At 37.7% G+C, this 13,970-nt stretch overlaps 1 protein-coding gene across 9 annotated transcripts in view; it reads right to left on the minus strand.

Annotated features, from left to right (window-relative positions):
* Nucleotides 1-13,970, minus strand: part of CASK (calcium/calmodulin dependent serine protein kinase) — a 392,163-nt gene that overhangs the window by 59,841 nt on the left and 318,352 nt on the right. For all 9 annotated transcript variants that reach the window (XM_059909976.1, XM_059909981.1, XM_059909979.1 and 6 more), the window contains exons 12-14: nucleotides 9,916-9,993; nucleotides 6,797-6,877; nucleotides 768-956 (exon numbers count right to left, since the gene is read on the minus strand). In XM_059909976.1, the coding sequence (XP_059765959.1) occupies nucleotides 768-956; nucleotides 6,797-6,877; nucleotides 9,916-9,993 (348 nt within the window). The remainder of the gene's footprint in view (nucleotides 1-767; nucleotides 957-6,796; nucleotides 6,878-9,915; nucleotides 9,994-13,970) is intronic.

The following is a 13,970-nucleotide window of genomic DNA, read 5'->3' on the forward strand; positions in this document are numbered from 1 at the left end:
CCGTACACCTTGTTTTCTGCAGTCCAGCTGTGGTGCCTTCTTTCCATTTTAAAAACTATGCTAAGAGCCTTTTCACTAGCAGGTTTCTGCATATGCTACTTGGTTTGCCTGGATGGTCTCTACTCTCCCTGCCCCCTCCGTTCAGTTAACATCAAGGAGCCTTTCCTTGATCTTCCCAACTTATGAAAATTCTATGAGGATGAGGCAGGGTTCAGCATCATTCTGTTCCAATGCTACACCTAAGTACTGAGAAAACGAATTCACATCAAATAGGTAGACATGAATGGAAGGAATTTTATTTTAGCAATGGCACTCAATTCTTTGAATGTCTTCCGAATTAGTCTTCCTCTAATTTTGTTGAAGGCAAAAGATCTGGAAACCACTAGACTTGTAAAAGGAATTTTAGACGTTCACTTTTTCAACACCAATTCCAATATTTCAAACTGTACCTTTCTTTGCTGCCCCAGAGGTTTTTACACTCTAGACTAATATATCAGGTCTGTCCTTTTTTGTTGTTGTTGAAGAGCAACTATGAAAGGAGAGGTGGGAAGGAAAGCCAACATACCTTAGGCATGGTGTCAGGCAGAACGATTTTAGGTGGGGGGGGGGGTATGGTGGTGGCCTGTTTAGGATCTGGAAACTGATTTCTTTAAAACTATCCATGCCCTCCTTTCCTCCCCACCTCCTAGTAGTATAGGTGGAAGGTAGCTGCTCTAATTCATGCTGGGATTTTATGAGAATACAGAAAACTTTCTTTTCCTACTTACCATTGGTTCATCTGTGTTCTTTTGGAACTGGACCAGGCGAACTCTGGTCACGTTCTCCATATCCATGTCTCCATTTGCGCTTTCTGGAGAATCACCATTTAAATACGGAGAAGTGGGAGGAGGTGTAACCCTCAATGCTTCATCACTGTAAACTTCATGTGCCACTACATCGTGAGTCTGAAGTAAGGCCTGATATTTTACGAAGGAAATAAAATATTAATAATAGAACTATTACAGCAGAAGTCTATTATATAAACATATATAAAATTATTCTTTGCCTCTCAAAGGTATCTCTCATCTAAAGAGAACTCAAAGCACATTACACCTAGATATAGCCATGCCATAATTTCTTTGTGATAAATAATCATGATAGATGCATTTTTAAAAATGAAGGAACAAATGAAAGAATGAGTGAGGCAATCAATGAATGGATGTGTTTGTTGACTATCTGGGTAAGAGGTGTTGTCCGATGCTACGAAACAGTGCCCAACTAACTTGTTCAATTAAAGGCTGACATAATACAATTTCAAATAATTTAGCAGAAAGAATCATCTGTACGTAGAGCTGGCAAATTTGTGCTGGGGCTTAAAATGGAAACAAATTTAAAAAGAAACAGTGCAATAATTGGTGCATTGAGCAAATGTCTTTCATCAATGGTATTAACAATAACTCTGCTATATAACGCAAAGGGTAATTTATAACATACATCTTAGTAAAAGAAATAAAAACACACAAATGTACCTGAAGAAATGTAATTTCCCAAAACATCACATGATATGGAGCTCAAAATCTAAACCTATTTAATGTTTTTGTTCATTTCTACTTTTTGGAGCACTTGCATAAATAAAAAGTAAGTTGACAGTTATTATTATGACTTCTTTTTGCAGAGCCCATTAACAAAGAAAAAGTGATTTCTTTGTATTGATATCTCCATATGTCATCTTGGTGAAACTGGGTAATAAATATCCCTTGTTTCCCTAAAAAAGGCTATTCTTCCACTTACTGTACATTTTCTGCCATCATAAGAAAGTTTTTAATAAGCATGAATATTTGAACATTTCTACTTCAAAGAGAATTTTACAGCTGAGTATCAGTATGTTTGGTGCTTTATGCATTATATTTTCTTGTGTACTAACTATAAATTCAGTTTTATTTTAATCTGTGATCTGTCTGGTAATGAAATATCTAGAGATAATGAAACATAATTAAAATCACCTTAAAAGTATAGCTTGTAGCATCTCAAATTAAGTTATTTAATTAAAAGATTTACCAAAGTCATGACTTGGCTATTTTCGCTTTAAAGGTACGCATACGACGCAAAAATAAGGTAACAATGTGGTAAAATCATAAAGAAGATGATGTTGATTAGACATCAACAGAGCATATGCTTGGAGCAATATACCCTTTTTTTAAAAACATCTTTATTGGAGTATAATTGCTTTACAATGTTTTGGAATTTGTAATGGAAATGCCGGATATTTCCAAGATCTCAGAGGGCTGGTCTAAACTGGGGTCTAGGTGAGGGGCACCGAGGGGCACTAAGCAGCGCAGCTTGAAATCAGGGCTCCACAATGGTCCTGGGGACCTTGGCTTCCTGACCAGTGCCCTGACTACACCCTGCACTAGTACCCCAGGCCAAAGTGGTGGTGGTTATGGTATGTGGGGAAATCCCTCTTTTTCCCGTTTAACTGTAGCCACTTAAGAGACTAAGATTTAGGGCAGAAAGTAAAAATCAATAATAGACAAACTGAAAAACTTCATCTGTTAAAATTAGGTTCATTGTATTAATTATACACGTGTCTTCTATAAACAGTGAATTTTAAAACAATTTTTAAAAAACATGCTTTGTATGACTGGAGGATATATACCCAGGTAAACAGAGAACCAAGCTTCATTAGGATAATGCCAGTTACATGGGTTGGAGAAAGTGTTTGTACTGCTTTTTGCAAATGATTTCTATCCATCCTTTTAAATTATATAAGCAAACACTTGTATTTAATGTAAAAATAAATGTATTTATTTATAAGGAAGGATAAGCCCACAGTCACAAAAATAATACCAAAATTGAACTTTAAGAGAAAAATCCTTAAATTATATCACCAAATGAGGTCATACTTGATATTAACCGCTATTTGCCACTGTAAAAGACTGCTACCACAAAATGAAACTTAATCCAACGCATATGCAAACAAAAAAAAGGGGTCACTTACAGATTGTTTAAAAAAAAAAGCCATTAAAAAAGAGTATGCCAAATAAAAAATAGGGAAATCAGAGTTTGAATATTTTTCTTCAAGTATGTCATGAGGTATGATTCAGCAATTGTTACTAAGCTGAAATAGCTATTATTTTTAATTACATAAGAAGAATCATGTAATAGGAAACACTTCCATATGTATGTAAAAAGGACGTGGACAAGACAACTAAGAACTTCAGACCAAAGTGGGAAAAATTCATTTAAAATTTATAGGAAAGGGACTTCCCTGGTGGCGTAGTGGTTGAGAATCCACCTGCCAATGTAGGGGACATGGGTTCGATTCCTGGTCCGGGAGGATCCCACATGCCGCGGATCAACTAAGCCCGTGCACCACAACTACTGAGCCTGAGCTCTAGAGCCTGCACCCCACAACTACTGAGCCTGTGTGCTGCAACTACTGAAGCCCATGTGCCTAGAGCCCGTGCTCTGCAACAAGAGAAGCCACCACAATGAGAAGCCCGCGCACCACGACGAAGAGTAGCCCCCGCTCGCTGCAACTAGAGAAAGTCCGTGCGCAGCAACGAAGACCCAATGCAGCCAAAAAACCAAAAACCAAAAAATAAAATTTATAGGAAAAAATATGGATTTTGGGTTTGAAAGTGGTTCCTCTGGCTTCTGAATTACAATTACAAATCATAAAATTAATCACTTAATAATGAAGCTTTCATATCAACCTAAGGTGATTTTTAACCATCTTGTTTTTTGAGAAAGTAGGATACAAATTTGCTTTTAAAAAATAGGATCTAGAAGAGAAAATTTTAAAGGAAAAAATTAAAGCACTGACATTCTATTCTGTTTATATTGTCTTTACCCTTAATGTTTTATATTTTACAATTGCAATAAGCAAAGGATCTGTTCTTTTTTAAAAAATAAGTCTTTCAAATGGAATAACTGAAGGATAGTGTAATAATATTTTTTATCATGACCTCTAGAGTACAGATTAAAAAAAAACATTTAAATCTATACTTTTTTACTCTTAATTACTGTAAATATTTATAAGTATCTGTATTTTTAAGTATAAGGTAATCCAATATTAAATCCTCATTTTAATGATCAGAAAGCAAAGAAAAAGTCAGATAATTGAAGAAATAAGTATAAAATTATAAATACGCTAAGAATAACTCCCAAACCTTGGTATAATAAAAATTATAAGCATTAAAATATTTTCCTTTAGCTATTAATATTTCTTTAAAAATGCCAGATTTTGAAACCATGATCTTTCTTTTTAAATTTTTTTTTTTGAAAAGTTCTGCATTCTTTTTTTTTTTTTAATGAAATCTGCAGTTTTTTTTAAAATTAATTAATTAATTTATTTATGGCTGTGTTGGGTCTTCGTTTCTGTGCGAGGGCTTTCTCTAGTTGTGGCAAGCGGGGGCCACTCTTCATCGCGGTGCGTGGGCCTCTCACTATCGCGGCCTCTCTTGTTGCGAAGCACAGGCTCCAGACGCGCAGGCTCAGTAATTGTGGCTCACGGGCCCAGTTGCTCCGCGGCATGTGGGATCTTCCCAGACCAGGGCTCGAACCCGTGTCCCCTGCATTGGCAGGCAGACTCTCAACCACTGCGCCACCAGGGAAGCCCTAAATTTTTTTTTTTTACTGGAGTATAATTGCTTTCCAATGTTGTGTTAGCTTCTGCTGTACAATGAAGTGAATCAGCTATATGTATACCTATATCCCCTCCCTCTTGGACCTCCTTCCCCACCAATCCCACCCATCTAGGTCGTCACAGAGCACGGAGCTGAACTTCCTGGGCTTTATAGCATGTTCCCACTAGCTATCTGTATTATGCATGGTAGTGTATATATGTCAATCCTAATCTCCCAATTCATCTCACTCTCTCCTTCCTCCACTGTGTCCACATGATCTTAAAATGCTTATAAGATAGAAACCTCCAGCATTTAAAAGTTTAACACAGTATATATAGCTTGGAATTATATTTGCCATATAGGACATTATCCAAACATATGCTTATTTGGGAATGACCAATGAGTTCAAATTAAGTTTGTAGGAAAATCGATACTCATTACAAGTCAACCCACATTTAAGAGCACAGGCTTTGGAGCCAGCAAGATCTGGGTTTTGAACCTCAGTGAGGCCACTTACTAGGTGGGTGACCTAAAGCAAGCCTCTTTGCCTTTCTAGGGTGCGGTTTCCTCTCTGAACTGTAAAATGGAGTTAATCACATCACTTCACATGCCAGCCATCAGCAAGTCCTTTCATGTCCAACCATCTCTAAAGTAGAATCCCAATTTGCTCATTTTCCACCAGCCCCGTCCTTCTTCAAGCCACTACCACCTCACAACAGCCTCCTAATTGGTCTCCCTTTTTAAACTCTTAACCCCACTATAGTCCATTCTCTACACAACAGCCCCAGCAATCTCTAAAGCACAGGTCTAACAATATTTTCCTGCTTGCAATCACTCAGTGTCATCCTACTGCAATCAGGAGAAAATCCAGACTCCTTACCATGGCCTGGAAGGCCCTACGTGGTCTGGCCTCTGCCACCCTCTCCAGCTCTTCTTGTACCACCCTTTCCCTTGTTTACTATATCCCAGCCCCAATGGCCTTACTTCTGTACTTTGACCCTACAAAACTCTTTCCTGCCTCTGGGCCTTTGCATTTGCTCTTCCCCATGCTTGGACATTCAGAAAGCTGGTTCTTTCATATAACAAGTCTCAGCCCACATTTTGGCTCCTCAGAGGGGCTTTCCCCTGACCATCTGAAGTAGCTTCCACTTTACTATCATCTCTGCCCCATTATCCTTTTTTTTTTCATAGTTATTATCACTATATGAAGTTATATTGTTTGTTTACTTGCTCACTGTCTGTCTCTAGCTCACCTATCCACGTCTCACCTAGAATGGAAGTTCGTTTGTCCTATTCACCACTATCCTTAGTGCCCAGCACAGTGCCTGGCATATAGTAAGCATTTACATATTTGATGAGTAAATGAAAATGTCTTTTAAGTACTTAGCTGGGTGTTCAGAAATTACAAGAACTATTTATTATTTCTGAAAATGTTTACTAATAGCAGTGCACATATTAATTTCTCTCTGATGTCAGAAAAGCAAAATAAACCAAGGCTTCGAAGGTAGGTAAGTTGTGAGAGATGGGGCTGTCTGAGCTTTAATGGTTTTGAAAAAAACCTTAACTTTAAAAAAAGGATTTTATTTGGGTATATATTAATTTCTTTATTTAGCTTACTTCAAATCTGAAAGATCTATTGGTCTCAAATGGTCCTACATCATTCTTGGAATTGAGCTGAGGTTACTTATCAGTTTATAGACAGACATGTCTGTCCAAAACATACAGGCTTCTGTCTACGGAAAACACACTGCACAGAACAGTCAGTTGAGGCGGGGCTAACCTACCTGCAAACGGGCAAGTTCCTAATCTACTCAGTGTTTTACTGAGAACTTACTATGTGCCCTACACATGACAGATACTATGGAGTAACTAATAATATTCATTAGCTAACATTTATTAGGCATCAAGCATATATCAGGCACTGTGCTAAGCACAGTAGATGTATCATCTACTTAATTCTTATTCCAACTCCATGAGGCTGGCAAACAGCATCTTTACAACTATGACACAAAGTAAACAACAACAAAAAATTTTAGTATATCTGGTATTATCTGGTATTGTAATCTTAACTGTCTGATATTATACGGCTAAAAGCACATTTGATGAAGATAGCTGTATTTCATAAGGATTAGTAAAAACTTCTTTTGAAAGTGAGATTTTATTTCTATGGAAGTTTAATTGTTACTTACCATGAAATGAGGTTGTGTTAAAATACGCTTTAGTTCCTTTGCATCGTTATTCTCAGGGTAACATGAAATTTCTTCCAATACCTAAAAAATAAGCAAGATATTTAATAGTATAATGAGGATGCTAGATTTAGAAAATATAGAATTCTTTTAAATTAAAAATTATGAATGGATTTTTATGGCAGGCAAAATAATTATTTTGGAAAAAATTCATCATTTTATTCAAAGGTTATTAATATATAAAAGAGCTACATTGGTGGTAATAAAAAATAAAACAAATTGCTGTAATAGTCTCTGCCTTCATTATCCAACTATAACTCAAAAGATTATTGAAAAATACAAAACAAAATGACAAGTCTGTAATACATATTTATTACAGGTATAAGTAACTTAATTAAACTTAATGGGAAAATATCTCTGCAAATCTTTTTCCAAACTCACCATCAAGATGAATCTGTAATAAAAGTTGGTAACAGCTTTCTTTTATATTAACTGTCAATTCCTTTCAGAAAGATTAAAATGACAAAGGCTCAAATAAAAACAATTTAAAGAAGAGAAAACACTTAAGTACTTTTCCTTGTAGCCTGAGAGAATCAATGTGATTCTCCACACTCATCTCCTCACAGAGGAAGCCACTGCTCGGCAATGGTTCCTAGAATTAATTGCCAGGGAATCCAAGAGAATAATTTAAAAATAAGACACACAATCAAAAACTTTTCTCTTTTCACTCACATTTTCTTCACGAATTAGTTGTTAACATTTTCTCTGTATAGGTTTAAATGGTTGTTTTCAAATGAAATTGTTCCTCAAAAGTTATCCCTTACCACTAGGATGGAGTTTACCCATTTAAAATTTGATTATGTGACATGAGCCCAGGGGAAGGCCTCTGTTCCTTTTCAGAGTAAACATACTACTGCAGTTCCAAGTATACATAGTTGGACTCAGAGTGGTTATACACATTGCACTCAATCCTAAAAGTTGAGCCAATCGAGGATTGCTTCAGCAGGATTGGATGTCAGGGGCACACAAGTCATGTCCCAAGTAGGAATCTCTTGACTCGCCTTTGAGAATCTTAATTCTGGAGCAGGAAGGAATGTTTTGAGGTCACTTAGCCTAAGGCTTAGATCTCAGCCAGTGCTACTCAACCACCTCCTCAGAGAAGAACAAACAAACAAACAAACAAAAACTATAAGGTTTCCTTCTTATCTAAATGTACTCTTGTAAAACAACTATACCCCAATTAGAAAAATGTACTCTTAACAAGTGCTGGTTATGCTGTTAATTCATATTGTTTAATGATGATAAGCCAATTCTCCTTTGGTGTATTTTCTGCTTTGAGTTTCTAAACCAGTGAAACAAAAGATGAAACAATATACTCTCTCTGGTCCCCTGCTACTCTCACAGCCTATGATTTTAAACACTGAGGTGTGGTCTCCTAATGCAGACAGAACCTCTCCTGACTGCTGCCCTGACCAGGTGGGCAGGCCTAGCGGCTTCCACAACCTTGGACTTGGTTCTCAGTGAATATATATTTTCCAGTACAGGTCTTGTGTTTAAAATCTGATAGGGAAGGAATTATGTCTTTCACATTCTTTCACTTAGTAATTTCACTTTATAAAATATTTTTCTGGGCTTTGCTGGTGGCTCAGTGGTTAAGAATCCGTCTGCTAATGCAGGGAACACAGGTTCGAGCCGTGGGCCGGGAAGATCCCACATGCCGTGGAGCAACTAAGCCCGTGCGCTACAACTACTGAGCCTGCACTCTAGAGCCTGCGAGCCACAACTACTGAAGCCCGCGAGCCACAACTACTGAAGCCTGTGAGCCACAACTACTGAAGCTCATCCGCCTAGAGCCCGTGCTCCGCAACAAGAGAAGCCACTGCAATGAGAAGCTCGCGCACTGCAACGAAGAGTAGCCCCCGCTCACTGCAACTAGAGAAAGCCCGCACAGCAACGAAGACCCAACACAGCCAAAAATAAATAAATGAATAAATAAATTAAAAAAATATTTTTTCAAAGGAAAATATTTATTTGTATAAAGACTTTTATGACATCAAAAAGTGAAAAAAAAAACCCCAAAAGGTATCTAACAGTGGAGGCATTTATAATTCATTATAATTTAGTAACAGCAGAGAAAAATTATGCCATCATTAGAACTTATTTACGAAGACCTAGCAGAAACATGGAAAAATGCTTATTATATTATGGTAGGTTAAAAGAAAGATATATTTTGATTGTAACTACATAAAAATTTATATGCAAATGGATAGTAATTAGAAAAGGACATGCAGGGGGCTTCCCTGGTGGCGCAGTGGTTGAGAATCTGCCTGCCAATGCAGGAGACACGGGTTCGAGCCCTGGTCTGGGAAGATCCCACATGCCGCGGAGGAACTGGGCCCGTGAGCCACAACTACTGAGCCTGCGCGTCTGGAGCCTGTGCTCCGCAACAAGAGAGGCCGTGATAGTGAGAGGCTCGCGCACCACAATGAAGAGTGGCCCCCGCTCGCCGCAACTAGAGAAAGCCCTCGCACAGAAACGAAGACCCAACACAGCTAAAAATAAATAAATAAATTTATTTTTTAAAAAAAAGGATATGCAAAAATGAAAATTACTGTGTTAGGGTGATGGGATTATAGATGACTTTTTACTTTCCAAACTTTCTGTAGTGTGGTTTCTATAATAAAAAAAGTTAAAATTTTGTGAAAGATGTACACTAACCAGTAATTTATAAAAATGACTTCTCTCTGAACTTAGTTGTTATAAACATTCAATTAACTTTCAAAAATTACCACCTTAAAAAAGCAACTCAAACTTTCATAGCATGTCGATTTCCACCAAGAGCGGTAAAATAACTTTTTCTTTTTTTTAAAAAAGAGAAGTAAAATTGGTATGTTAACATGTTCAAGTTTACATACCAGAACTAGAAATCTAGGCAATGTTGCTGCCGAGATTTTTTTTTTCTTTTCTGTGTATGTAAATTCTCAGTGATAAACTTAGAAATACTAAATCTGAGTATAATGGTCTAACTGTGACTTCAAGGAAATTGCCTCTTACTGTGCAGCAGAAACGTTTTCATACCAAATATGACACCCAAATACATCTACAAAATATATATCACTTACCTCTTTGGCTCTCTGTACTGCATCACTCGGAGGATTCCTGATTTGCGGTGAAGATTTTGTGTTAATTTTGTCATATAGCTAAAAGCAAAGGAGAAAATCCAATCAACATTCATAATTCTTTGCTAAAATTCAGAGCTTCATATTTATTATTTCACTAAACAATATTTTCCCCTTAAAAAGGCAGGCTGATGATTTTAGTGGGATCTTCTTGTTAATGTCTTATTCATTCAAATGAAACTTGTTGGGATGAGTGCTACGCATATCTTTTTAAAAATCATCAATATTTCAGTAATCACAGTATTTTTTCCCTCTGATAGAAGCAACATTTAATAAGATGAATACAGAGTAAAATGAAAGAATGCTTTCTGGCCAAGACACGTCTGAAGGAGTTTTCACAGAAATCTAAATCTTGGGAAAGGGCAAACCCAACTCCTTCTAGGAAGGAATGCTCTCGCGAAAGGTTTATACTTGTTTTACTAGGGCTGTTCATTAACAGTATCAGTGCTGGCACCCTTCCGCAAGAAATCAAGGACATAAACCTTTTTCCTTTTTAATTTGTAAATTCACAGAGTATGGGAAGAAACCGAAAAGAATCTATACTTTAAAAACTCCGCAAATCTAAATGATCCAAAATTTAACTTTCTGAAGAAAATTCTTTAGAGAAAAATCCCTGTAGTGTAGAAGTGCAATTAAAATATTAATTTTTACTTCAGACAAAACATCTCATTCAGCAGTCTGCTTTGAAAAGTGAAAAGTTTAAAATGGTCTTGGCTAGACGGCCACTTCTATTTCCTAACTTCTCTAAAATAAGTGGGGGGTTTTTGGGGTTGGTTTTGGTTCTGTTCTTTTTTCCTTCCCTACTATGCACAGCAGTGCTAGTGGAGAGGTCACATACCATAATATTCTTCAGATTACAGTTACACTTGTTTATACTGATGCAGGATAAAGCTTTATGACTTGTAAATGTTTGGGCCACACCATACACAAAGATTCCTAATGATTGATAGGCAGACAGACAGATAAATAAATAAAGCCTAATGACAGCAATGTGAAGATAGAGCAGTGACCATTTTAAAATGGCGGCATTAAGAAAGTACTACTAAATTAGAGGTTAAGTAAATAGTATAAGTAGGCTAGTAAAATATGCTCTATTTAAAATATTATATTAACATTTGGGGAACTAGTGATATGTGGCTTGTTTATAAAAGTTTGCTCAAATCCCTGTAGAATACACATGGGCAGTCTCCATCCTCTGAATGACTTCCATCTCTAAAGATTGTAAATTTTGAAACTTGGAACCACCGAATATATTTTTCCATAGAAATAATGGTATATGCAGTGTAGGTTCCCAGACTAGTCTATAGAGATAAATGAAACACTGTACATATGCAATAAAAAGTAGGAGGGGAAAAAAACCCAATCCCCCCAAAATAAGGAATCATAAGTTAAAAAAACACATTTAAAATACCTAACACTTAAAAAATAGATATAGCCATCACCTGACATGTCATAATATTAATAATCAAACAAAATAAAAAACCTACATGGATAATTAAAAAGATTTTTAAAACTCTTAAATGCTGTTTGGGAAAAAAAAGCAAATTTAATTTAAGGCTTTACAAGTTTACGGCACTATCATTTATAATGTCTTTATAATGCCTAATTTCACCACAAAAAGTTTTGCCTTTTTCTTGAACAAGGACTATTACTAATGCTACTTTCAAAATTTTCAACCATGATTAGGATTAGTTTCTATTTAAACATTTAATAAATGCACATTAGTTTTAACTCACAAAGCAACAAAAATTCCAAGCTCCCAGAATTGCTCTCACTCTATCACTGGAGACCTTTTATTTTTGGCTTGGTCTTATGATGCCAAGTACGGTTCCCTAGGTCTTATATCAGTGTGGTTTCTTGAGGACTTGTAGCAGAATCAGCTGGAGTAGTTACTTAAACGTACAGATTTCTGGGCCCCACTGCAGATCTACTGAATCAGAATTTGAAATGGGGATCCAGAAATCTGTGCTTTAATAAACTCCTTAGATATTTGTAAATCTTATGCCCAGTGCTAACTTTTGAGAATAGTTGTAGTAGTACAAATGCTAACAACAATGATAATTGTTACTTTTATTGAGCACTTAGTAGATGCTAGTTACTAGTCAGAGTTCTTAATATATATTCCTTCATTTAACCTCAGACAACCTTGTAATGTTGATATCCCTACTACTCCCACTTTACAGATGAGGAAACTAAGGCAGAGAGTAGCAAAGTGAGAACCAATGTTCTAGCTTTACAACAACTTCACAGGTGGCATGCAGATAAGGCCCTGATCCAAGGAAAGTGCTCAGACCAAATTTCCCCCTGCTCCTTTGGTTTTGCCTGATCCAATTAATCACACATTCACCCAAAGTTCAGTGGAACTAGTGGTGGGATGAGGGGGAGGTGAGATGCTTAATATGAAAGGCAGATACAGTAGGAAGGAATTAAATGAAGGGACCTTCTGCTTGAGGTGGGGACACTGGGCTCTGCCCCTCCAACTCCTAGGAAAGCGCAGGACTGGAGCAGTCAAGGCAGGCATTGGATGGAGTGGGTGGTGTCCATGTGGTTAAGAATAGATGGTGAATTTCAACTGCCTGCTCATTAACCAAAAGAGTAATTAAGAACTGAGGCAGGAAGGGACAGGGAAGGGGCTTACTTTCACCATCAGTGGGAAGAAGTGACCCCTTGTTGATCCATCTATCCATCTAATATTTACTGAGGTCCTACCATGTACTAGGCAGTGGGTTCTATTCACTGGGGTTATGGAGAGGAAAAAGATGATAGTTGCTATGCTCAAAGAAGTCACAAATTCCAAAGACATGTATAACCAAAGGCCCAGGAACATATGCCAGCTTGATCCCCCTGAGGACCTGAGAGTACTTTGGTCCCCAGCAATATCAACTAGGAAATATCTCAGCGAGCAGTCCCAAGTTGGGGACTATCTGGATGTGTATGCATGACATGCCAACCTTCATTCCCCTGCCCCCTATTTCTGTGACTCTATCTTTGCCTTAGGGATTCAAAATATTTTAGGGATACCCATAACAAATACAAACTGTTTGAGAGATATGGCAAAGTACGTAAATAAAAAGTCATCAACAGAGAAAAGTTTGAATGCAATGTAACATTACATTGTTTTAAAACAGTCGTCAGGAGTATGCAGCTTTTCAGCTTCTCATTCTTATGGGTCATCTTCATATTCTACGCTGCCTAGGAGATGCTATTCAGGACTCAAAGTTCAAATTCAGGTGGAGTTTTCCCAAGGTCTGGAGGCAAGTGAGAGGTGGTTGAGTTTTGAGAACAAAGGAAGGCTGCAGTTTCTCTTCCTTTATCACCCTTTATTGCCTGTCCCCCTTCTATCATATACAAAGAATTCTTAGAATGATGTGGCTTTGGGACTTGGCCTGCTGTCTTGGACTTTCAGCTAAAGCCCAGAGCTAAGGCCAATAGGAAGTAAGTGGTCTGCTAGGAAGCTGCCAGACCATCCTTCCAGGGCTTGCTGAAAGGTAGCTAAAATGGTCCTTCCATGCTCATCCTAGCACCCTATTCTGCCTATAGTGACAGATGCTTGGAATCTGTGGAAGCTAAAGGACTGAGGCAAGGAAGCATTTGATTTTCCCTTCTCCTTCCTGTTGGGGAGGAAAGGAAAGGGAGTTGCTTCTTCCCTCATGCAAAGTGAAGGATGGTAGATGCTCCAAAAGACCCATGTACACAAACTAGAGGTGCCAGCAAGGAGAGCTCACTATCTCATGCTCTGCAGGGATGCTTCCTGAGTTGCAGCAATTTACAAGGTCCATCTTGGTGCACCCAGAAGAGCGCTGTGTGAGAGTCTTCAGAGTGGCTTGACATGTGGTGTTTGGGGTCTCAAGTGAAAAGAGCCTCTTTCCTGGTTGATGGCAGGGTGGGAGGCCAACAGCAGGGCAGCCCACACTAGGAGTGTATTTTATGGCAAGACTGTGTGTTTCCCATGAGTCAAGGAGCTGCCTCAGAATGTAATCTGGCTGGAGCCATCTTGG

Source organism: Balaenoptera ricei, chromosome X (assembly GCF_028023285.1).
Source record: "Balaenoptera ricei isolate mBalRic1 chromosome X, mBalRic1.hap2, whole genome shotgun sequence".
In the NCBI taxonomy this organism is placed as follows: domain Eukaryota; kingdom Metazoa; phylum Chordata; class Mammalia; order Artiodactyla; family Balaenopteridae; genus Balaenoptera; species Balaenoptera ricei.